The 27,067-nt window shown below is 37.9% G+C and overlaps 1 protein-coding gene across 3 annotated transcripts in view; it reads left to right on the top strand.

Moving 5' to 3' along the window:
• The window catches only part of BANK1 (B cell scaffold protein with ankyrin repeats 1), a 248,800-nt gene that overhangs the window by 97,028 nt on the left and 124,705 nt on the right, over window positions 1–27,067 (top strand). For all 3 annotated transcript variants that reach the window (XM_084756051.1, XM_084756050.1, XM_084756052.1), the window contains exon 7: window positions 3,947–4,143. In XM_084756051.1, coding sequence (XP_084612177.1) covers window positions 3,947–4,143 — 197 coding nt within the window. The remainder of the gene's footprint in view (window positions 1–3,946; window positions 4,144–27,067) is intronic.

Here is a 27,067-nt window from a genome sequence, read left to right as displayed (position 1 = left end):
TGACAGATCTTTTGCAAGAAAGAAAACGAAATCTCTTAACTATGTCCATCCCCAATAGAATAAGACAAGATCTCACAAACAGATTGCTTCCGTTCAACAAACTTTGTGATGACTGTGTATGAAAAAGGGACCCAGAGATGGAGGACTGTACTGCCCACAAGCTCCAATGACAGACAATATGACATGGACTTTAAAAAGATGCTGTGGCATCTGTGAAAACCACCGAATGTGAAGAGTGTGGAATGGCCGCTGTAAGCTCAAATGCTTGGTGACCAGGGAATGGCACTTTTAGAATGTGTGGTCTTTTTGGAGTAGGTGTGGGCTTGTTGTAGGGAGTATGTCATTGAGGGTGGGCTTTGAGGTTTCAAAATGCTCAAGCCAGGCCCAGGGTCTTACTCTCTTCCTATTGCCTGCCCATCTGGATATAGAACTCTCAGCTACCTTTCCAGCACATGTATGCCTGCATGTTGCCATGCTTCCCAGCATGGCATTGATGAACTAAACCTCTGAAACTCTAAAGCCAGCCCCAATGAAATGTTTTCTTTATAAGAGTTGCCATGGTCATGGTGTCCCTTCCCAGCAATAGAACGTTAACTAAGAAAGTCCCTGAGACAAATCTTGCAAAATCTTTGGCTATGTGGAGAACAACAGCAGCCAAGATGTAAATATAGAGCACCATGAAAGCTTGCAAAGCAGTTCTAATCTATTGGTCTGAGCTATGCAAGTTACCTAAGTGCCTTGCAGCGGTCCTTCTGAAAGAGATTTGGGTGGAAAGGTATCCCCAGGCAAAACACAAGCCCTTAAGAGTTGAGCAGTGAGCACAGAAAAGCTGGCAGCTCTCTACCAATGACAGAGCTATCTGGAGCCTCACCAGGGATCAGATTGCTAAAGATGAAGCTGTGATCTGGCCCTTAATATATTTGAAGTCAGTGATCATCAGAGCCTAAGTAAAGCCCCACATCAGATAAGCAAAACTGCTCACTCTACAGATAGTTCTTCTCAACTGACACAGCTGGCTTGGCTTCCTAAAAAGTGTGTGCCTTATTGTGGGATAAATGCTAATTATTTCTGTCCTCTAGAGCCATGCAAAGCATGCAGTAGTGCTGAAAGATGCATCAGTAGGACAACCAGGAGAGCACCTCAGTCAAGGAAGGAGCAGCCCAAGGAAGCAGTCATGGAAATGCTCCTAATGCTGTGCTTAAATGACTACAGTGAACATTCTATACAACCTACTGAGCTGGTTGACCAGCAGGCTTATAAATGGAGAAGTTTTATCAGTAAAATGAAAGTTATAGTGAAGAAAAAAATCAAAGAAAGCAGTTTAAAATCAGGTGTACTGTCAGGACTGTAACACATACCTTTAATCCCAGCACGTGGGAAGCAGAGGCAGGGGGTGTTCCATAAGAATAGGCTGGTCTACATGGCGTGTTCTAATCTAGCCAGGACATTGTAATAAGACATTGTCTGAATGAATAAATGATAGATAGATAGATAGATAGACAGATAGATAGATAAAATTAAATAGGATTAGTAATAGAAACCACAGAGTAAGGAAGGAATGAGTGAATTTAAAACAGGTCAAAATAAATTATTTCAACTAAAAGAAAGAACCAAATAAATTCTTAGAATCAACATAAAGCTGTAGAAAGACTAAGCCCAGCTCCTCTGTGTATTCATTTGTTTTAGCTCTGCTTCAAGCTTTGGATGATCTTGCTGAGTTAATTTAGCATTTATGTGACTCAATTTCCCAGCAAAGGTGAGAAAGAATGAGGCAAGAAAAGCATCTGAAGCCAAACCAATCCTAAATTGATTAAGGGAAGCAAAAGTCAGATCAGATAGGTCTTGCAAAGCCCAGGAAGAAAAAAAATAAATTAATAAAACATAATAGGTATAAGTACTAAAAACAAGTTTAAGCAAAGTAGTAGCTGAAAATAGGGAATGGAGAAATGTTGGGAAAATATATTCTACCCAGGAAAATAGTTAAAGGGGAGAAACAAAACCTGTTGTGTAAGAATGCAGAGCAGATAACTCATTTCACATGAAAAGAAAGTTTTGTCTAGTTTAGGAAAATTGGGATGTAACTGCTTCTAATTTTGAGGATTGCTGGACTGACTCCTAAGTGTACTTTTGTGATGATTAATGCTTTCATATGGTTTACGTGTTAGTAAGAGGGTTTGCATAGTTGTCCATATTCATTGAACATGATCACTTCAGTTTTAAATACAAATGATGCTTCTCTATAAAAATTGAATAGAAGAAGAGATATAAGCAACTTTAAATAACAATATTTAATTCATGTGACCTTGGGTTAAATCCTCAAGATGACTATCTTAGTTAGGGTTGCTATTGCTGTGATGAAACAGCCTGACCAAAGCAACTTGGGAAGGAAAGCCTTTATTTGACTTACACTTCCACATTGCTGTCCATCACTGTAGAAAGTTAAAATTGGAACTAAACAGGACAGGAACCTGGCTGGAGGAAGAAGCTGATGCAGAAGCCATGGGGAAGTGTGCCTTACTAGGTTGCTTCCCATGGCTTTCTTAGCCTGCCTTCTTGCAGAACCCAGAATCAGTAGCCCACAGATGGCTCTACCCACAATGGGATGCACACTACCACATCAACCACTAATTAAGAAAATGTCACACACCCTGATCTTACAGAAGCATTTTCTCAGCTGAGGCTCCCTCTCCTTTGAGTATAGCTTATGTCAAGTTGACATGAAACTAACCAGGACAATGACAACAGAGAAAAGACCCATAATCCAATGGAGTATGGGTAAATGACCTGATCAGCTTGCATTCTTTGACACTGCATACACACCCTGGATATAGAAAGGAGCCATTAGACAATGCTGGCTACCCCTTCTGCTGTGTGGAAATAGATTCCAAGGAAGTTCTTTATTTGGGGTGGGGATGGGGCATCATAGTACATTAACTTGATATGAAGAGAAATTGTTGATATTAAGATGTGTATATATTCCGATAACGAAGAAATGTTTATTTAATAAAAATACTAAAACTGAAGTAATAAGGACTTGGCCTACAAGAATAGCAGGAATCAAGAACCATAACAGGCCATGTGCTAGAAGACGAAGGCACTATTAGTGTATTTTCTACTGTAGCAAGGGATGAGGTGATCAAGGGATGTAAGAATTTGCGTTACTACGTGGGTATTTGTATTTATTAACTTTGAACTGTTTTAACTATAGAAAATATAAATATATATGTATATTATGTTTTCAAGAAAATACATGATTTTTATTGAAAATTGGTACTTATTTTAAATAATGTCAGTGTTTGCCCATAAAAAATATCTCACCTTATGTTTGTCAAACCTTGACCCATTTCTTTTTAAATATATTTTATTAATTTATTCATATTACATCTCAATTGTTATCCTATCCCTTGTATCCTCCCATTCCTCCCTCCCTCTCGCTTTCCCCCTACTTCCCTCCCTTATGACTGTGACTGAGGGGGACCTCCTCCCCCTGTATATGCTCATAGGGTATCAAGTCTCTTCTTGGTAGCCTGCTATCCTTCCTCTGAGTGCCACCAGGCCTCCCCATCCAGTGGACATGGTCAAATATTGGGCACTAGAGTTTGTATGAAAGTCAGACCCCACTCTCCATTCAACTGCGGAGAATGTCCTGTCCATTGGCTAGATATCGTACAAGAAGGACCAAGCACAATTTTTTGAAACGTGAAAGATAAAATTCCTATAGTAATTTTAAGCATCTCCGCAATTAAGATTGGGGCATAAATGTTCGAGATAATAGTCATTTGTGTTTATTTTAAGGAAATAGAGAGGAGAGTCTACATCGCAGCGGTCCCTCCTGCCTTCTTCCCTTCATGGAAGTTTGGCTCACCCTTCTGAGTGAGACTCTCACTGTCTCACAGCAGTGCAGATACAGTGAAATATTCAACCTGGGTATTCTGTGTCTCTCCAGATACTCATGTAAGAGAGCTGCCAACTCTCCTCCACTGTGCTGCAAAGTTTGGCTTAAAGAATCTGGCTCTTCAGCTGCTGCAGTGTCCAGGAGCAGAATGGGCAGCGAGGATGAAGAACACGGATGGCTCAGAGCTGCTGGATCTTGCTGAAAGGCATGGTCATGAAGAACTCAAGAAAATCTTTGAAGACTTTGTGGTAAGTTTTTCCCTCTCCTATATCTGCAGCCGGCTCTGTTTATGTGCATGTATATAAACATGAACACTTTGCTTTTTTTTTTGAGAACTGTGTCCTCCCACAGCTAGTAACATTGTGACGGATCAAAGTGTCTGTTGGTATGTTAATCTGAAAACCGCAAGGAGAAAGACCAGTTCCACAACTATCCAATTAAACCAAGCCTTCCTTAGTACTAGCCAGGAAATGGACACACACCAGGTCTATACATGGGATTCTCAGAGAAATGGCCCCAAATTTACGTCAGTTGGTTACTCATAAAAGCAAACCCCAACAGGCTAAGCTACTTCCTGCCTTTATCCAATCAGAGTTAAGCATACATCCAGGCATACTTCCTGCCTACGCATCTATTGCCTGTGTGTGACCAAGCACATCCAATGCAGTTCGGTCTACTAAATTTGTTTATGGGAAGAAAACATGTGGCTTGTTATATGAACATCAGCCTCCAGCAACTCAGAATGTATCTCTCTTTAGGCCATGAGGGTTAACAGGTTAACTGTGCTTTTACAGATTTTGGCTGGTCCATTATCTTAAAAAACATTTCATGAAATTAATGAACTTTTCCAATTATTTACATAACCCACCTCTGACCCCCACACCCATACTCATCTGTCTTTGAATCCAACTTGTCCTTTGTGCATCTTGGGAACCTATTCAATATTGAAGAAGAGATGTAAAAAGGGCAATGAGACGATTTACTTTCAAATCTTTGCTTTGGAATCTAGATATTATTAAATACACAGAAACAGATCAGTAAGTCCTGGGTTTAAGGAAAACATTTTTTTTTTTGGCAAATATTCAGAGTCTGCTCAATAACAAGTTAATTTATGTTGAATTTGTTCCTCTTGAACAATTTCTTCTCTTTCCCTTGTTAAGTTTCCATTCCTTATTGTTTCTATTTAAACCCCACATTTCAGAGAGATGATAGTTTAATGAGAAGGCAATAAGCGCAAGGCTTTAGAAGGTAATAATATCACAGTAAATAAATCTCGCACACTGTGTTCTCATAACCCAGTTTAGAAAAGACATTGCTTTGTAACAAAAGAAGTGCACATTTCCCCTCAGAAGACCAATTATACACGTGAATGTACTGAAGAAAGCTGAATGTGACAATAATTATGCCAGTATGTCAAAATGTATCTTTGAATTCTCACAACTAATATAATTGTATTGCCAATAAGCCATTAATGTAGAAAGATGCAATACTATAAATGGATTCTGGCTATTTTAGCCCTTAACTGATTATCACAGAAATTCAATCAAATATTTGACTTATAAAAATGGTGGTAATTTGTAGTTCCCAGAGAATAAAATGACAAAAATCAATGAAACACTTTTCTCCATTTACCAGCAGTATCAAAATATTATCAGGGGTTTGTAAATGCTGTCCTCTCTCTGCAGTTATGCAATAGAATGTATTTTGTACATATTACATAAATAAACTAAAAGAGCGTAGTCTAGCAATGAAGTTAATTAAGCGCAGCTTTGCAGCCTGAGACCTTCAATCAGAAATGTGCCTTACCTGTATCCTGATGCACTGTAGGCAGTGACTGTCACACATGCTGATAAATGCTGTTTTCAGATTTCAGTCTCTGGTAAACTTTGGTTAAATCTTTATCAGCTATAGTTAATTTCAAAGATAATGCCCAACTTTCAAAAGTAATAGTTCTACTTCTTTTTCCCCCCTGAAGACTTAGTTTCTCCTGTACAGTCCCAGTGAGAATTGTATGTGCCTGCTAGTTAGCATCCTGATGACTATCCTTCTGAAAGACAGTATAGGGTTGTAACAGGAACCCTGACAGACATAAGAAACGGTTGTGTTTTGTTGTTTTTCTTGCATGCGTTTAGTATCTGTGTCTTTGATTCTACAAGTATGCCACTGATTCAAAGTGTTTGCTATCATGGTTTCTAGGTGGCTATTTACTCTGTGGTCCTAGCTTATTACTAAATTCGTAGGGTTCAGCTTGATCACTGTTGCATGAGATTTGTGAAGTGGTTTTTATATGCTACTTGTAAACGATCCTTTTGCCACACTGTTTCTAGAAGATTTCATCAGTATGGATTAGCTGGGTATCAGACTGTGAGCACCCTGCCGTGACTGACTGTGTGGCTGCACTAGTGGATGGCAGAACCATAAATGCATTTTAATGACTATAGATAACTTAAACTATAATAAATTTTTGAGCAATCAAATTTCCTCTTGCAAATGTGTGGCTAAGATACTGTAAATATACACAGGAGGTGGTGATGCTTGTGGAAAGTGTTTCTTGTGATTTACAGGTCACATAAAATATTTCTCTAGTTATTAATTTTGTTTAAACAAAAATGTAAGAGCTTCTTGATGAAGCTATGCAAGATAACTCCATGCTCATGCTATTTATTACAAGTTATGTTACCTGTGTCTTTAAGTGTGTGTCTAAACTGAGCGGCAAAAAATTTAGAGTCTCACTATGTTACCAAAATACCTTATTGTTTCTTAAATATTTATACAACTGTAGTGTTGAGTCATATTCCAGTGCATCATATATATTCATATACATCTTCAAATTGTTTTCAAACTATTTTCCCCAGAGATTTGGAAGTATGCACTGTTCAAGGTTAAAGCTGGGCCATTTGGTTTACTGTAGAAATACTATTTTTCACTATAAACACAAACTGACCTTGGCCAGTTGGTTGATTTGTTTTATTCCTCTTAATATTTCATCAGTAGACATAGATGATTTATAGGAAGTTATATTTTATATGTTGGGGAACATAATAAGTGAAGGGAACAATGATTACTTTTGTAGAATAATATAGACAGAAAGTATTATCTGGTATCCATAAGACAACCATGTCCCTTTCATGGTGTTAACTATATAGAGACACAGAAGGAGGAACAAGAGAGGTTCTTAAATCGTAGTTTTACATTTTATGACTTTCTTCCTATATGAGAATTAAACATTTTATACCTAGCTTATGAGCAGAAATTTTTATAGTGAAGAGACTTTGGGTTTTGATGAAGGTATTGAATACTTTCATTGTCACTGTGATGAAATAGCTAACAACAAGAAATATCTTAGGTGGGAAGATTGATTTTTGACTCACAGTTTGAGACCATCAGTCTGTCCAGATGCAGTAGCCACAGCAGTGGGTGGCCCTGTGGTGGCAGGAACATTAAGCAATTGCTCAGTCACATCTCAGTGCTACCGAAAGGAGACAAAGGAAATTTCTTGTACCCCACTGCCTTATTCTCTTTTCCTTTCTCATTCAGTCTGGAACCCCAGTTCATGGGATAATGACCCCGAAGTTCAGAAGATTTATTTCCCCCTCAATTAATTTTTTTTCTAGAACTGTCTTATAATCACATCTAAGAGTATAATTTCAAAGTGTTTCATCATCTAGGCATGTTCACAAACAAAATTAACCAGCCCAGCTGTCTAGTCCCTGGATTTCTCTTAGGATAGTGCTATGTCTAAGTGACTTCCCTAGGCTCCAATGGACTCCAACACTCATGCACATAAGGGCGTCACTAGTTGAAATTAACGGGCTACAAAAAAAAAATAATACAAAGTTAGGAATGGGAATTGTTAGATAAGGATAGAGCTGGAGGAGGCAGTGAGGGGAGTATATGAACATATTTTATTGTATACATGTATGAAAATTTAAAAGAATGAAAGCCATACACTTCTAAAAATTACAGAAAATTTTAAGCAGTGAACAATGCTTTAGTTTCTGACAATGTCTACTCTTGGAATTAGTTTGAAAGCTGGATACAGATATATAAAGGATAAACAACTGGGCGGTTAAACATACAACCTTTATATATAAAGCACACATAGCTTCTTGAGGAAGGCCTCAACAGCTGTCGTAGCGAATAGATATGCTGTAGACTAGTTGAGTGCTGTAAAAGCATAATTTAAAGAATAAAGAATAAGAAATTGAAAGCAAAACGGGAAGCTGGCATCAAAGTTAAAAGGACTTTGAGATTTAAGATAAAGCATGCAGCAAATGTTGTGTTTAAAGCAAAATGATATCGATAATATATCCTTGCAATAATTCGTCACCCCATTCATCCTCATAAGCAGAAAGCCTTTAACAAAATGGCTCAAGTCCCAACAAACAAGGGCAATAGATCCTCTGAGGTAGTCTGGCTAAGAACTGCAAAAGCGACAGATACGTATTTTAGGAATAACTTCCAGAACATATCTTTTTTTTGACTACAATGTTTGTTAATATTGTTTGGGGTAAATGCAACTTCTTAATGCGAGCCATCTGTCATAATGTTCTTGTGATATCTTGCTTACTAGCCATGCTGGACTGTGTGCTCGGGGCTTAAGTGCATGGGTACACAGGTGGTAGGTATTTGGGGGTGGCCTGAAGGGATAAAGAGCCTGCTGTGTCTAGTATCTGCCTAGTAGACCCTGATCTTTTCTTCACTGTAAAGGGCCAGAGTAAAAGTGTGGAAAGGAGGTTGTGGGAGCACTTTGCACAACCTTTGGCGCTTTGTCGGGCTTTGTGCTTGAGCCTGTGACACTCACTCTTCCTTTATTCTGTCATTCTAAGCACTGGAAATTTAGCACTTCATATGTAATATTTTGTTCTCACATAGATGGTTCCATTTAATTTAGTATACATTAGTATACTATATATACATATACATACACATATATGCATTCACACACACAAATATATATATATATATATATATATATATATATATATATATCCTGCTTGGCTTATGTATTTTTTTCCTTATGTATCTGGAGGCTCACAGTGAGAAGTAGCTGTCTTTTCACTGTCAGGTGCTCAGCCTATATTTACCCTTGGATGGCTCCAGAAGGCATGTGTTTGAGTTAATAATTTGTTTGATTTCACTTAATAATATCTATAACCATGTCTTAACGAATTAACTGGTCATAGTATCTAGAATTTTTTAAACTTTGGAATGTGTATTACTGTGCTGTGTGTTCACATGTATGTAGGTACATGCATACAGGTCAGAGGTTGACATTAGGTGTCTTTATCAATTGCTTTCCACTTTATTACCTGAGGCATGGTATCTCTCCGAACATGGTGATTAGATTGAGCTACACTGGCTAGCCAGTTTGCCCTGTGGATCACATCAGCTTGTTGAATGCTGGGATTACAGTTAGCTACCATATTTACCTGGATTTCATACTGGAGTTAGGAATCAAAACCAGTCCTCACACTTGTGTTGCAAGTGCTTAATCCACTGAGCCATCTCTCCACTGAAAACATAGTTTCAAAGAATCCATAGATGGATAGCCCAACTGTTGTCTATAGTATACAGTTTCAATAGACCAAACTACAATGAATTTTATAATCCTGACTTCAGCCATTCCTGAGAAGCAACCAAACACAACAGTAATAGCATATGTTGTTTTAGGAGTCTCTAGGACTTACATAAAGAAAACTCAAAATGCGGTTTCTCATGCCTGGTGCTAGGATTTTTGTTAGGTAGTCTGGGGCTTTGAAGAGATACAATTTCAGTCCTTAGTGGCATAACATCATTTAAACTATGGAAATGAATTTCATATACTCATATGTATTATACATAACTTTAGGTAAATAAAAAGTAATTCCTTATAGCTTGTTCAAATATTGTTAGTATTATTTTTCCTCTGCTCTCCTTCTCCTATATTGACCTTTATCCCCTGTCCTGAATATAAGTCTTCCATATTTTTCCCATTTTCCTCTTCATATGACTTGTATTTTATGATTTTTAGACTGTAACACATCTCAGTTTTCCTCAAAGTAGAATACCATTGATATATATATATATATATATATATATATATATATATATATATATTTGTTTTTTTATATTTTGATATTTCAAATATATCTATAAATTTAATGTCTTAGGATATATGATTAATGCATTCTTATAAACAGTGAATTCAAGGAGCTGAAATATAAAACAAAACTATCTCTATATGCATACAAAAGCATTTTTTAGACTGGGAAGAGTGGTTACACTGTGACTCTACATATTGTTCACTCCTTTTAACTATTTTGTATTATTGTCTGACTATATGAGTACATGAGTACATGATGTGTGTAAATATGGGGCAGGTGGGAAACACAGTGCATGTAAGTGAATCATAATCCAACTTTTGGAGTCAGTTATCTTCTTTTCAACTTATGTGAGTCCAAAGATATAACTGAAGTCATAAGGTCTGCCCAACAAGTGCTTTTACCTGCCAAGCCATCTGGTAGGCCTCTATCTTTTGGGTTGTTTCTTTGTTTGCTGCATGTTTAATGTACAAGACATTTTAACACAATCATGTGGGAAACTAATTTGTATTTTTCCTTCTAGCTTATTATAGTTAGCTGAAATAGTCTAATGGGGAAGCATGTTGCTATTTCTGATAGGAGTTGGTGATTTTCTCTGAGGGAAAGGGGTTATATGACTTTCTAGTAAAGCACATGGATTCAATTTCTCTCTATAATAACACATGCTTGCAATTAAGTAGGCTAATTCTGTGTAATAGGAAAAATGGAACACTCTTCAAAAATTGTGACTGTAGAAGGCTGAAGTTCTACAACAGCAGGCACTCAATGACAAAAGAGTGCTGAACTTCTTGACAGAGTCATAGCTAATGTCCAAGAATGGATTGACACAGATGAACAAAAAGGGTCTACACCTCCAGATAAGTTTTTAAATACCCAAAATAGAATACAGTATCATAATTAAAACAACAGAAACAATTTAGAATTTGTGTGAAGAAATAAGTAAATCATAAGTTATGAAAATATTAATATTTATTAATGAAATACATTCAACACTACGGGGATAAAAGAATGAAAGTAATGTTGTTGGACAAAGACAGTGCTCATGTGAGCTTAATTTCTTGGGCCCAAAAGTCGGGTTGGTAACTGATGACTTCACAGCATGCATGTGGGCTTTTTACTGCCTTACAAGACAGAAATAGAAGAAAGACAGTTTGTTTATTAAAACAATAAACCTTTAAATTTAACCATAGGATTTTCATGGTATATTGATCAAGATTTGTTTGTAGAACCCAAAGAAACCTCAATCACTTCATAATAGTAGATATTTGAAAAATCTAGGTTTGTAGGTTTTTGTCTATGTTGCTAGCTATGAAAAAAACTGTAATTATTTTTCACAATCCTTTCACAAGTTATATGCTTAATACAACATGTATGAGAAACTGTAAATCAGAGAAGCTGTAACAGTGATTTTCCCAAATGTGTTTTATTAACTGTAAGAAACTAATTAAGGAGGGCATCTATAGGCTGTACATCATCAACCAACATGGCCATTAGGAAAGACATTTCTTATTTCTCTATTAACTCTAGTGTATGATACAGTTTACAATAGTCTCTGAAATAGTGTTGATATCGTTTTCCAAAGCCAAGCAAAACTATACACAGGTGTCACAGGGATTCCTTTCTAGGTGTGTAGCTAGCTATCTGCATGAATGCTTCTTATCACTCAGAGCCTCTAGAATAGCAAGTGGTATCTGTGTGTTCCCTCCTTACCTGTAAACAGGATAGTCTGTCTGTCTGTCTGTCTGTCTTCCTGCCTGCCTGCCTCTCTCTCTCTCTCTCTCTCTCTCTCTCTCTCTCTCTCTCTCTCTCTCTCTCTCTCTCTCTCTCTCTCTCTCTCTCTTCTCTCTCCCTCTCTCCCTCTCTCTCTCTCTCTCTCTCTCTCTCTCTCTCTCTCTCTCTTTCTCTCTCTCTCGCTCCAAGTAACTACCCATTACTCCATTTCCCTGGGAAGAGCAGCACACAGGTCAGGAAGATAAGTCTTCATCTCTGTTGCAGTGTAGTTCATTTTAGGGGACAATAAAGACAAGGAGAGCATCTGAATAGACCTCACATGATATTTCAATTCAGACAAGTAAACACACCTTAGCAAGAGTTATAACTAATTAAGCATACTGTTATAATGAAACACCCTAACCAAAACAAACTTGAGGCGGAGACAGGATTTTTTTTTTTTTTTTTTTTTTTTTGGCTTATATGTCTACCTCCATTGTTGTTCATCATCAAAGGAGTCAGGATAGGAATTCAAACGGCACAGGAACCTGGCAGCAGGAGCTGGTATAGGGGACATGTAGGAGCAAAGGCTTGCCCTCTCCTCAGCCTGTTGTGCTCAGCCTGTTTTCTTCCAGAACCAACCCAACAGTGGCTCTACCTAGAGCAGATCAGACTCTTCCATGTTTGATCACTAATAAAGAAAATGCCCTCCAGGCTTGCCTGCAGCCCAGTCTTATGGATGCATTTCCTCAAATGAGGTGCTAGTCCCTCAAATGATTTTAGCTTGTATCAAGTAGACACAAAACTGGACAGCAGACAGTGCATTAGAGCACTGATTTCATGAGCAAAATCAGCCTTCAATTCCAACAAGCCAAGTGTTCTGTGATGTCAGTGCAGGCATGTTTCAGATTTCTTCAATGGACATGATGAACTATCTCTATAATTACAGGTTTTTATATACAAAAGTACTGTTTTATAAAAATGTATATAAGAATATACATCTTTCTCATAAATAGAAGGGCTTTTTATTTCAGTGTCTTTACATTTGTGGCAGTTTCCCCTAATTGTAAGATCATCACTTTAGAATAACCTATTGTTAAGAGTTGTTGGAAGAATAATGACTCTTGATAGAGTTGCTACTTTCTCCTGGCAGCAGGTAGATGCTGACACCCTGCTTCTCATTATCCTGAGCAGAAGGGAAATCTTAGCCTTGGGAACAAGGTCCTGGAATCATTCCAAAACGAGATTTAACTTACATATTTATTTGAACATTTTCTTTTACCTCACCTTTAGAAGCTGCTCTGTTTAGTGGGGTGAGCCCCCAAGTGTCTAGTGTAGGCCACTTCCCATTTTCCCCAGCCAGAGATGGTCTAGAGCCAATGAATGGCATGTGCAGCCACTGGCAAATGGTAAATTCAGACCTTATAATAGCTCAGCTTTGATTCTTGTTGTGTCAAATGTCCTTGCTGCCGGGAATGCAGCCATGATCAGAGGACAATCAACAATATGATTGTGATTACCTTTTAGCTCAGTGAGTGGTGATTCCAATGCTTGCTACATTAAAATTAATTGAGTAACACAGGTAACAAGGCAATTTGGGGAAGTAACAGGGAGAGATAATATTTATGTTCTTTCAGTTCTTGTGCAGTACAGATGTTGGATAATTTGTCAAGGTTGAAATGGTATCTGGTTTTGCACAAGCACTTCATTATCTTTGACATATTTGCTTCCGATGCCAGCAGTTGCAGCATCATCTGGAGAGATACATTCCTACCCATGGTGGCTAAATGGCCATTACAACCTCTTTCAGTCCTTTCCAGATTTCTGATTTCTCATAAACTTCCTAAACTGAAGTGCTCCTTTTTCCCTGGCTTCTTTTTACCAATTAACTCATGTAGAACTTACTGGGTCTGAAGGTGCCATTTACAGGAAAATGTAAGTTCAGAATGCAAAAGAAGTTGCAAATGGTAATTAAAGCATTTGGTATTGATACCAGAGGGTTCAAGAAGCGATCTCATGAAATAAAGACAATGCTTTTTATCCTTTAAGAGAGAGGTAGGTAACTACAAATTACTTGCATTTTATTGGGAAAAGTATGGTTATTGGAAATTTTTTATTATGTTTGTATTTCAGTCATGTTTTATGTGTGAAGAGAGAAATGTGTATTTACAATAATCCAAAGTAGACTGGATGTGTACTTTTCAATCAATCCTATAGCATGATTCCTGCTTTATATTTATATAAAGGTCTCTCCAAGGTCTGACTTTATATTAAAAGCATAGACCTTTATATTAAAATAAAAAGAATATTATCAAATAGCATAGCTCAGATCCAGTATGTGACTTCATCTTCTTTTTATGCAGCACTACCTTCTTTGTGGTACATTTGGGAGTGAAATGGTAAATATTATGATTGACTTATTATGTCCCTAAAGTGTTGTATAAATGTAAAATAACCAGTTCCAATAAAGGCTGAAATTTAAGACCCTGTACATAAATTAGCTTTTACTTTTGCTCCCAAACCAAGAGCATCCCTAATTATAGTCAACAGGCCAATTTATTAACTGATTCAACAAGTATTGTTGAGTAACTTATTAGGTACTAAGCACACTTGAAGTTCAAAGCAGACCAAACTTCAGCCTAATAGGAGGGTGTTTGGGGGTTTCTATTTCTGTGATGAAACACTGTCACTAAAAGACAAGTTGGGAAGGAAAGAACTTATTTTGTTCACAGTTCCATGCAGCAGTTTATCATCAAAGGCATTGAGGGAAGGAGCTCCCTCAGGGCAGGAACCTGGAGGCAGGAGCTGATGCAGAGGCCACAAAGGGGTGCTGCTTACTGACCTGCTCCCAGTGGCTTGCTGGGCCTGCTTTCTTATAGAATCCAGGATGACCAGCCCACGGATGATACCACCCACAATGGGCTAGAATCTCCCACCTCACTCACTAATACCCTATGAACATATACAGGGGGAGGTAATCCCCCTCAGGAACAGTCATAGGGGAAGAGAATAAGGGGAAAATGGGAGGGAGGGAAGAATGGGAGGATACAAGGGATGGGATAACCATTGAGATGTAACAAGAATAAATTAATAAAGGAGAAAAAAATAAAATAAATAAATAAATTTTTTAAAAAAATGCCTTACAGCCCTTCCTACAGCCTGATTTTGTGGAGGCATTTTTGTTTAAGGTTTTCTACTCATAGATAGATGACTTTAGTTTGTGTCAAGTTGAAATAAAACTATCTTTCACAGAAGGGAAACAAACAAAAACAAGGAAATAATATTTCATGCAATCTGTCTGATGAGAGCTAGTGTTTAAGGCCAGTATGAAATAAAAGTCACCACCTTGTGTGGAATAGCACTTAGGAAAACGTGGGTTGGGTGTTCTTTTGAAATAGATAGTTGAGAGAAGTAATCCTGTAGAAATGACTTTCATGCATTTCAAAACTATAAAGGACAACGCCATGGATGCATATAGATGGAGGCGGCGGGGCAGGGGGAAATGGCATAGCAAATGCCAAGCCTTAAAGCAGGATGCATATAACCCAAATCAGCAAATAAACTAATAATACTATAGCCTGGGGAAAAGGGAAAAGAAAAGCTTAGTGATTATAATTGGGTTTTCCCCAGATCTGAATAATTAGTTATTTGTGGAAACAATGATATACAGTAGTACAGGATGGTTCTATTCAGACACACATTTCTTAAAATAAGGTTCATAAGGTTCCCTATGAAAATTTAGGAGAGATGATTGCATCCTGTCTCTGCCTGCCTGTGTGCCATACTGCTTCTATGTGTGTGTGTGTGTGTGTGTGTGTATGTGTGTATGAGAGAGAGAGAGAGAGAGAGAGAGAAGAGAGAAGAGAGAAGCATTTTTATCAGTTAGACATAAATGTTTATTCCAACTGACAAGCAGCATGCTGAGATTCTTGATTTGAGGATTTGAGCCTGTGGCTGGGATTTCAGCCTAAACATGCACATTTCTCCAATTATTAGTGTTTAATTTTCTTTTCTCAGTTCTGCCGAGTCTACTTATTCAAATCTGGCTCTCAATAAAACATCAGTAAGCCAATTAATCCATTTCCTTAATGAGAACTCTCTATTACAAGAATGGGTAACTGCATAGACTTATATTGAACCCATCAATCTTGCATTTGGAGGAGAGAATGCCAATTATCCAGGCAATCTGGTTCGTTACCGCCATATTGGCCACAGTGCTAAACAAGCCTGCAGCACAATTCAGTTGTTCTGCAAGAGTTAAGCACTTCAGGGTTGAAATTTCTTGAGCCTATTATGTGCTTGGCTAGGATAGAAGTTTATGCGTAACCCCACATCCCAGGTCTTCACTGGCCTCTAAAGAATGTATATTTAGTTTACATTGTAAGAAAAAAAAATCTTTCAACCTGGTAAGTTAGTGATCAATGGAGCCATGAAATCCTCCTAAGTTAGATAGCTGCACCAAATAGTAAAAAATTACTCATGTATGATGTTGTGCCCTGAGCTTGTTAGTGACTGAGGTTCTTTCCAATGTCAAAATAGTTTGAAAGCATGAAAGGGAGAGGATTTTAGAGTTAGAACAATAGGAGCCCATGTGATTCAAATATAGTAATAAGACCTCACTGGGTGAGTCCATTCAGAACATCTAAACTTCTTGTGTGCTTTTTCCTTCATATTCCAGCCTTATGTCCACTAGATGCCACTAAAGAATGTGCCAACATCATCAGGGTTTTGATGATCACAATCATCCAAAATATCTCTTACGTGGTTATACTATATTCAATATGATAGGAGTAAAGTAGAAAGAAATGAATTAAAGACTCACAGATACACAGCAACAACAACAACAATAACAATAACACCAACCCAGTGTTTTGTTCCCATCTAAAATCTGTTTGAAGTGGTATCGGGTTGCTATGAAGGTTGAATTATATAATTATATGCATAAAGGGCCTTTGGATTCTGTCAGGCAACTTCCTTGCAAAAAGTTTGATATTTTATTTACTTTGAGTGAATCACACTCATGTTTAGTCTTTTCTAAATAGTCACCTATTTGACTTGTAAATATCCCACATTATGTTTTCCTTTCCTGATTACTCTACTTCCTGAAATGAAGATTAAAAAACAAAAACAAAACAATTCCTGCCAGTTTTCCTTAGATTGGCTAAGCTAGACTATCCCTCCAGACAAGAATGAGTATGGGTGCTATACTTTGTTTTAGTCTATCTTTAATTTATTTTATGAATTCTTTAATTCCAAAAAAAATTGGCTTAAGTTCCCATAATCACGGTAACCTGAGATGGCATTCAACATTTAACTGATGTCAGTGGCCTTTCCTAGTGGTTGAATTCTACTTGGTTATAGGAAAATAGACGAGAGTGTGTGTGTGTGTTTCAGAAAGTGATAAATGCTGTAAATACTCTTTAAAAACTGTGACTGACGCCTACTTACAAGAAAGAATAATACATTTCTCATTCCATGCTCAATAGCACACATTGGCATCAGTAAAATCCTGTTCACTTTACCCTGCTTTCACAGCATTGCCATAACATGTGCCAGTTTACCTAATGTAGTAATAAATTCAAGTGTCTAAACTGTTTCCTTTCCTTGACCAGACTATAAATTTAATCTACAAAACTGATAATTATACAAGAATGTTTATTATCATTCTGCAATACTCTGTACCCTGTGACTGTCTCAAGGAAGATTCTCTCTCTCTCTCTCTCTCTCTCTCTCTCTCTCTCTCTCTCTCTCTCTCTCTCTCTCTCTCTCTCTCTCTCTCTCTCTCTCTCTCTCTCTCTCTCTCTCTCTCTCTCTCTCTCTCTCTCTCTCTCTCTCTCTCTCTCTCTCTCTCTCTCTCTGTCTCACACACACACACACACACACACACACACACACACACACACACACACACTCTGTCATATACACCCAAATGCATACACACAGTAGTGCCATCATCATAATGTTGTCAAATCATGGCTCTTATGAGCTCACATTTTCTTGTCTTGCTTTTTGTAGTTTCTTATTTTTGTTTTGAAACAGGGTTACCTCCAACTTGCTGTATAGCAGAGGATGACCTTGAACTCTGGCTGTACTTTGACTTCTGCCTCTTAAGTGCTTTGATTACAGACTAGTGCCACTACCCCAGGCTTATTGTTTGTTTTTCAAAGAAGAGGTCTTTCTAAATACTCTCCCCCCCCCCCGCCTTGTTCTAGAATTTGCTATGCAACACTATCCAGCTCTGAACTCACTCTCCTCTGTGTTAGCCTCCTGAATGGATAATAGGTGTGTATCACTCTCTTGACGTTACCACACATTTAAATTAAGAGATACCCTCATACCCAGTCTCTGCTAAGAGAATCAAATGGTAAAAATCTTTCTCCATTATATGACTCTCAAAGCATAGAATCAACAGTAAGTTTCAGAGGATTTCTGGAGCCTGGTATCTACTTCTTCTGTGTTATGATAGCAGGTCTCAACTATAATATTAGATTTATAAAGAAGGAAACTGAAGCACAGAATGGGAATTGGTTGCTTCTGTAGGGATAAGAAGTAGAATTGAGATTTTTAACCCAAGCAGTATGCCTCCAGCCCATATACATTAGTACCAAGAAAGCCTGTGTTGTCTGCATCTAACTATGTAGGGAAAGCATATAACACTATTGTCTTGTCCCAGTAAATATCTGTTTCTCATATAAAATTATTTCTATATAATTTTTATTTAAACTTATGTAAATGCACATATATTTATATAATTTATAATATGTAACATATAACATATGATATTTATAATATTACACAGTATAATAATGTGTTATATATTATAATATATAATCTATGTAATCCATAGAAATATATAACATTATTGTCAAATATATTAAAGAATTAAATTCAGATAGAAGTCTGAATCTAAGCTCAGGTTTTCCTGTGTTCTATGTAGTATCTGTAAGAACATAGAAAAAGAAGCCTGCATTGGTGTACATACCAGTATTCCAGTATTCATGACACCCATGCAGAAGGAGAGAGTGCAAGGCCATGCTGTCTCAATAAACAAAACATAGAAAGCTAAATGCAAATTTAACTCACTAAAAGAGCATTGGCTAGATTATGGAACGAAAAATTCCCACCAGTTTTGATTTTGTAGATTAAATGTTCATGGCCTGTTTTATCACTACAGTTTCCCTGACCCTTAGGGTGGTTCTTAGAGTTCCTTTAATGGATGTACCTGACTTCACCACCGGGTGTTCCGACATTGTGAAAACTTGACTGGAAGTCCTTCTGTAGTAGGTGACTTAAGGTGAGTCTTCTTTGGTAGATTGAGTGAAGAAGCCTTTTCTGGAAGACCCTCATCCAACAGCCAGAGCTTGAAAAGGACAGAAAGGCTGCCCTTCCTTCTTTTCAGAACACTGACTTCTGCCTTTGGACTTTAACAAAAGGACTGTCTTATGCTGTCCCAGTAACCCTACAGACTCTCCGCTAGTCAGCCCCATCAGCTCTTCTGGAGCCAGGCCTTGGGAACACAGAGGAAAGCACACTCCTTTTTTTCTGCTTTATGATAACAATCCTCTATGAATATTGTCAATTAACAAATGAGGAAATTAAAACTCTTTGGGTCTCTAACTTGCCAACTAGAGGCAGTTCTTAATTGATCTTATACTTTTCTATGGATTCTATTTAAGTACAACCAATTAATTTGATTTTAAATTTCTACATGTGAATTTTGATCATAACTGATCCCTGGTATAAACCTATAGTGTAAGAAAACATCTGGTTGTAGATTAATTATATCATCTTACAGTTGCTGTTAAATCTATAACCAAATGTTAAGTCCATCATCTGGAGAGAAAAGGATGAGGTGCTGGACATGAAATCATAGGCATGCAGAGATCCAGAAGATTAGAAAGAGGAGCTGAGAGATGGGACACAGGCAAACTAATAAAAACCTGCAACAACTTGACCCTTGGCATGATATCCACCCTGGAAAAGATCTAGAAACATCAGACCCACCCAAACCACATATTGGAGCCATGGCAGTTGTCAGAACATCCAAGAGGCTAGGGCAATGCCAATGGCATGGGTCACCACAAGATTACCTTGGCCATGTCAGACAGGTTACTTTGGGAAGTTTTCATGAGAAATTACTATAACTGGTCTAAATGTAGAGAATAATAGACCATGGGTACCCAACTCCAACCAGTACATCTACAATGGAACTGCTATACCTAAAGGTTCAGACAACATCATCAAAGAGGGAGTAGACAGACTGTAAGTGCTAGAGGACAAAGGTGTCTGCTAATAGATAGGTTTATGTATGGAAATCTATACCCATAAAGTCTCAACAATGCGATTATAACAATGATAATACTAGTTGACAAGTTAATACAGATGGAGAAAATCTTAGAAGGCCCACTTGTAGAATGAGAATTCTAAGCAATTAATGGTGTGAGAGAGACAGACAGACAGACAGACAGACAGAAAGACAGAGACAGGGATACAGAGAAATAGAGAAAGAGAGACAGACAGAGACTGAATCCATGTTCTCCAGGCACCAGCCTCCTGACAAGTTAGCCACAACCAAGTGATTAATGCTGAATTGATTTAGGAAGTTATGTTTATATATACCATGTGTATGCACATACATGTATGTATCAATATTAGAATGTATCTATGTATTATGTGTATATGAATAATGAAGAAGAGATCATGAATTTAAGAGGGAGTGGAAGAGACATAAAAGGAATTGGAGCTTGGAGAGTAGAGTGGAAATTATAATCTTTTAAAACATGTTTTTAATTAAAAACGTAAAGCACAAGCTCCTGTTTACCTGAATTCTGTGAGTCTGATGACGGTTAGTGAGCAGACTCAGGTAAATGTAGCAAAAACAGCACTGAGACCACTTCCAGTGTTGGCAAGATGCATGTGATCAGGTACTACAAAGCTCCCTAAATGGGCTTTCATTATGCAAAGCAGAACAGAAAAGATTAGAAGCCATAAGCTAGAAGCTACCTGGAGTGTTATTAAGTACTAGCAAATTATTTTCCCTTGTGATCTGAGTGTAGCTCTTTTGGTGGCATCTCTCTATCCCTGCATGCCTGGAGAAGATTGAGTCATATTCTCTGTCTGTCTCAGTCTCTCTCTCTGTCTCTCTCTCTCTCTCTGTCTCTCTGTGTCTCTCTCTCTGTCCTCTCTCTCTCTCTCTCTCTCTCTCTCTCTCTCTCTCTCTCTCTCTCTCTCTCTCTCTCTCTCTCTCTCTCTCCCTCTCTCTCTCCTATTAAATATGCCTTGTGAATGTAAGACATACCACCTGTGCTGATTTCCCATAGTGTATGGTAGAGATAGCAAACCTACCACAGGCACATTGGAGGAGTTGGCTAAGTAAACCATTCTCATTTATAAAATGGAAGTGGTACCTATTGATGATTGGCATACATAATAAGTTCCTTATTGGTGTCTTACTCTGAACTCTACAACAAATATGAAAGTGTACTGTTAACTCTTCTTGTGGCTTAAAAGATAAATTTTAGTCTGGATGATATAATCACATCCATATAATTTTGAAGGAAGATATGGAGATTGAGGAACTTCATCAAGACTTCATTCCTGAGACTAATATTTTTACATTTGCCATCCTCATCTATCACTAGGATATCCAGGTTCAAAACGGAGGTTGGGTCATCTCAATTTAATTTGTGTGTGTTTACATGTATACGTGCATGTTGGTGGTGTGCGTATCTCAAAGTGGATTTGTAAGTTTCGATGTGAAGTGCAAAGAAGTAATAATGACATGTAATAATACCTTTTTTAAAATATGAAGCATAGATCATGGAGAAAACTGGTAAATCTTGATGTCTAGACATTGGAACATACTTGGGTTTTAAGGCTTGTGTCTCTTACAAAACTATGATCGTTGTTTGTTTATGGATTGCCATAGATCTTAGGATGCATTATAATTATCAACCATTTAAAATGTTTACATTTTTTAATTATTTGAAAAAACAAAATAGAAAAACAAATGAGTAAACAAACAAAACCCACCACTACCACCAGAACCAACAAACCCTTGAATTCTAAAACTCGAGACCAGGAAAAATCTCAATGGCACTTAGGATGCCACATTGTTTGAAATGACTCTTCCAATATCTTTGGGCCCCAAATGGGTACCTGACTGAATGTGTGAGATGCTAAGAGACTACAATGGAGACTAGACACCACACTTGGGTGTGAGGACCCAAGGAGAAGTGTTTGTGGTCCTTACTGCAAGAAAACTGCTGATCCCTTTAATGGGATTGAGAAGACAATCCTGAGGCCTGTAGTCACATGGATCCCAAGTGGAGTGAGAAGCCAGAGGCAACCTTTTCTTTATGTTTGTGAAGAAAGATTTTTTTTATTTCAAAGCAAGCCATCAGGTCTGGGAGGTGGTTCACTGATAAGTAACTACCTACCATACATAAGGGCCTAGATTCAATCTTTAGCACTGAAGGGAAAAAAAGATTTGTGAGAGTGATATCACCATAACTTAAAAACAAATAGCAAAAAAGACATATGTAAGTATGTATATATGTATGTATGTGTGTGTATGCACACACACACACACACACACACACACACACACACACACGTACATGGTTTCTCTGTCATTAGACTAATTCATACACAAATCAGAGATTTGATTTGTACAGCCCTGTAACGAACACTGCTGTGGCTACACTGACAGTCTAATGTTATTTTAAAGCCACATAGCTCGTGGGACTTCTGAGGGCTTTTCAGCGGTGCCATAGTTTTACATTTACACTCACTTCCCAAACAGTACTCAACAGCCTTTGTGCCAGCAGGATCATGGCTATGCAGAAGTGCCCCCTTCTTTATGCTGTCCACTCTTACCACTCTATTCAGTTGCTAGCTCTGACCCTGTGTCACCTGGAATTCCGTTTCCCTTTATTTTGTGCAGTTTTCTCTTTGGCCATTGAATTTATCCTTTTTTTGGAAGATAAATGATATGGAGTATCCATGACTATTTTTTGTCCACCCCTAGACTATCCATTCAAGAATGTATGCACGTGATACAGTGACCACTGGTTCGCTTTTATTGTATTGAAATTCTTTCTAGGATTGAAAGGGGCAGTTCATCTAAGTTAATATGATGAAAGTCAGCTCCTATACTGCAATTCAAAAAGCAGAGCAACGGAGGTCTTAAGGAGTCAATCCGGAAAACATCTGCATCAGCAAATTACTTTGTGGACGTAAATAGAAATGTAAATTTTTCTTTGCGCTGTTAATTTCTGAAGAAAAAAAAATACCCTTGGCTTGTTAGTGGGCCATTGGGACTTCTCATTAGTTGAGTGGAAAGAAATATACCATTAACACCTTAACCCAGGGCCCATAATCAACTTTTTGAGAAGCTATTTATATTAATTTTTGTAAACCCTTTATGACATTTAAAAATAGGAGAAGGAAAAAGAAGTATTCTTTGAATTTACCTCAGTTACTATCCAATTTATCACCAACTGCCATTGGAAACCTTATTTTAAGTAACATGGTAATTGATAGAACCTATTATCCTATCCCCCAACTAATTACTGTATGGGAGTCCCCAGGGGATCTATGAATTATGGAACAAGCCCTCTCACTACAGCCACATTAAGTTTAATTACCAAGATCTTAAAAAATAAAAGCCTGACACTATATAGATCAGTCACGATTCCATAAATGACAGACAGCTCCTGCGGAATCTCGTTGTATGCACTGAGGTGACAGTGACTAATACCACTGCCTCCAGTGCTAGGCCACAATATCTTGGCCTGTAGACCATGGGTATAATTTTGTTCATACTCGATTCTGCACAAAGTATGCTGTATGCAACACCTTGTATTATCTTTCACATACTCTAAGCCACACAATCTCTGACCATCTTTCCTTACCTCCAGAAATTAATACCAAGGCCTGAGCTATCAAAGCTTTTGTTTCCTTATCCTGTGTTCTTTAAAATCATATGCCAAGCTCTAGTGGCTGCCAGAATGATGCTAGAGCTCCCACCACCAGATAATTATCATCTTAATCTACTATTGATACTTCTCTTCTTTCAGAATTTTGAATTAATTTATTTTTTCCTGGATTGATAAGAATAATTTTGCTTGCTTCCTAAATATGTCTCCCTCAGAATTTTCTTTACCTGCTTTGTTTTAACTTAAATGTTTCCACAAAACTCCATGTGGTTTAAAATACTTGATTTAGAGCTTCTGATGATAAAACACTACCAAAATCTCAAAGCTAATTATGACTAACTAAAATAATGTATTATGTTAAAAGGTCATTTTAGTTTCTTTAAAATATGCAAATTCCCTCAGTGGCTATGGAAAATTTGTCACTAAATTAACATTGGTTCACTTAAAGCACATTTGTATATAATGCAGGAAGAAAAGACAGCGTCACTGATTTACATCACAAATGATGGAGGCAAGAATGTTGCTTTGGGTGATATGAGTCTTTACCTCCATTCTAGTTTTTTAATAAAAATATTATAAACCGGTGTCTTCAAGTGTGACTTATCTGAACCACCATTAATATCATAAACTGTGCTTAGGGCCTAGGTGTTACCAGCAAGACTGTCAGTGGGTGGAACCAAGAGGCAAGCATAGAGTGACGACACTCATCTGAGATGGGATGCCTCACTCTGACATAGAGGAACAGCATATTAGTAAGCACTGTGGTGGGCCTCATAGACTCGTCACTAGCAGCCTTCAGAAGCTTAAACCTCCTTAAACACCTTTTACGTCACAGTGACTGTAGTCCTACCACTTGCTTGAAGTGGCTCTTCCAATATCTTTGGACCCCAAGGTTGCCTAAATGAATAGGTGCCTGACTGCGTGTGTGAGACGCTAAGACACTACAAGGGAGACTAGACACCACACTTGGGTGTGAGGGCCCAAGGGGAAGTGTTTGTGGTAATCACTGCAGGGAAACTGCTGGTCGTTTGACGGGGTTGAGAAGACAGTCCTGAAGCCTGTAATCACATGGATCCCAAGTGGAGTGAGAAGCCAGAGGCAACCCTTTGTTTAGGTTTGTGAAGAGAGATTTTCTTATTTCAGAGCAAGCAATCAGGTCTGAGAGGTGCTCCACTGATAAGTGATTGCCTACCATACATAAGGCCCTAGGTTCAATCTGTAGCACTGAAGGAAAATATCAAGATTGGGGAGATTGGTGTAGCCAGTGGCTTAGTCACCATATCTTAAAAACAAATAGCAAAAAAGGCAAAAACCCATCCAACTACCTTCTATGCATTAGAACAGCATTCCTCAACCTGTGGGCTATCAGCCCCTTGGAGGTCACATATAAGATATCCTGCATATCAGATATCTGCGTTACAACTTATGACAACAGCAAAATTACAGGTATCAGGTAGCAAGGAAGCACTTTTATGGTTAGGGTTCACCACAACATGAGGGGCTGTGTTAATGTGTCACACCGTAGGAAGTCTGAGAACCACTGCCTTGCCCTAATTCACACCCAAATCAGAGATTCCTTGTACAGCCTCATAACGGATAATATGCCTGGCAATACTAAGCAGTATAATGTCACTTTCAACCCATGTTTTTAGTGGGGCTCCTGAGAGATTTCCACCAGTGTCGCAGTTTGGCGTGCACACGCATTTCATGGGAAGTGTGCAGCTGCCCTTGTCTAAGGCAGGGCCATGGCTCATGTCCTTGTAGAAGTGCTGTCTTTTCCATGTAGTCTACTCTTACCGCGATTTAAGCTGCTAGCCCTGACCCATGTCACCGGGAATTCTAACCTCCTTAAATTTTTCTCAGCATTTTCTTTTTGCCATGTAAAATATTCTGGACTACCCGTGATCTAGAATGCCCATGGTCATTCATTGTCCACCCCATCCTGTTTCAACCCAATAGCATTAAATGCACGAGGACAGTGACCTTTGTTTTTGCATTAATTGTGTTAAAATTCTTTCCAAGGTTTAAGCACACCTCTATATATGCATCTCTGAGGGAGTTTTCAGGGGGGTTAATTGAGAAGGGAAACTTACCTTGAATCTTGAGGTTATTATTTCATACATAGTCTGTTTACTTTTGTGCTTTTAGAGAAGGTATCTCACTGTATAACCCATGCTGGCCTCAAACTCAATATTCCTTGCGAGCTTTGCCACTGTGGCATGGTAAGTACAATGCCACCTTCTTTATATATGCATGCTTTCTAATAAAAGTTGGAAAGCTTGGATTTTATCAAGTATCATTTTTCATCTTGACAATTAAATTAGTAAAGGTGCCATTTCTCCAGGGTTTATATTGAGTTGTTTTTCTTCTGTGTTTTTGGTTTGGGTTTTGGGTACGGATTCTGGACTGCAATCATTCACTTGCAATAGTTCTCAACTCTTAAAATGGAGCAGTGCCGTACAATTTCTGTGTCACTATTCTGAACTTCCCCATTAATTAGAATTTGCTGGTGAGAATAAGAGCAATTTTTATATCAGGAGGTAACTCCATCTTTATACCATGAGGTAACCCCAAGAACCAAAAGGGAGAGCTACAGTGAGCACTGATATGTCATCAGTGGAGTTAAAACATCTGGGTACCAACTAGACTCAGCATTTTTATTTTTCTGCTATTTCTAAATTTGGCAACTGGGGGGACTCTATTCAGCCTTAATTGATTCTGCAGCTGCATCATCCAGTCATTCTGTAAAAAAAATTTCTCACTCCACAGCCTTAGAGCATGTTTTAATGCATGCTGAAAGTTCTGGGCCACCAGGCAGACTTTTTCATTACCCAAGTAGAAAGTACCCCTAATAAACCACATAAGCGCACAGAGCCCGAGGCTGGCATCTTGAACCTGTTCTTTCTCTGAGACCTCTCTAGAGGCTGAAGTTTCTCTGTAGGCTGTGATATGCTAAGAGCTGAACCAGAAACAAGGAATTTTAAAAAATAATATGAATTAGCGAAAGAGGCATACACATGGCTTGACATTGTTCACTTATGAAAAATAGTCAGGCAAGCTAAAAGGCATTCTGAAATCATGATATTTTCAAGTTTAATCACTACATGGAGAAAAATCATGCCATTTTTCTTCAAAAGATATCCTGGAGAATTTATTATTTTCAGGCTTATTGTGTCATACTTTGTTGTTCATCTAAAATCAGACATTGGAGACAGAACAATGAAAGTTAAATGAGAAAAAGTTAGAAACATTAAAGAAACGATTTTAAGCATGTAAAGATGTGTCCACGAAAAATAAAATAATTTTACTTGATAAATATGTAATAAGCCTGTGTTAGACCCTGGGCACTGTTGTATACCTTGAGGATATAAATGACAACAAGCTAGACTCTAAATAATGGGAGCATGAAGAGTGATTATAGGAGTTGCCTATGACTGTTA

Source organism: Acomys minous (genome assembly GCF_964271855.1).
Source record: "Acomys minous genome assembly, chromosome: 14".
In the NCBI taxonomy this organism is placed as follows: Eukaryota; Metazoa; Chordata; class Mammalia; order Rodentia; family Muridae; genus Acomys; species Acomys minous.
Note: the sequence above shows the minus strand (reverse complement) of the source record. Positions and strands in the feature narration are given on the sequence as shown.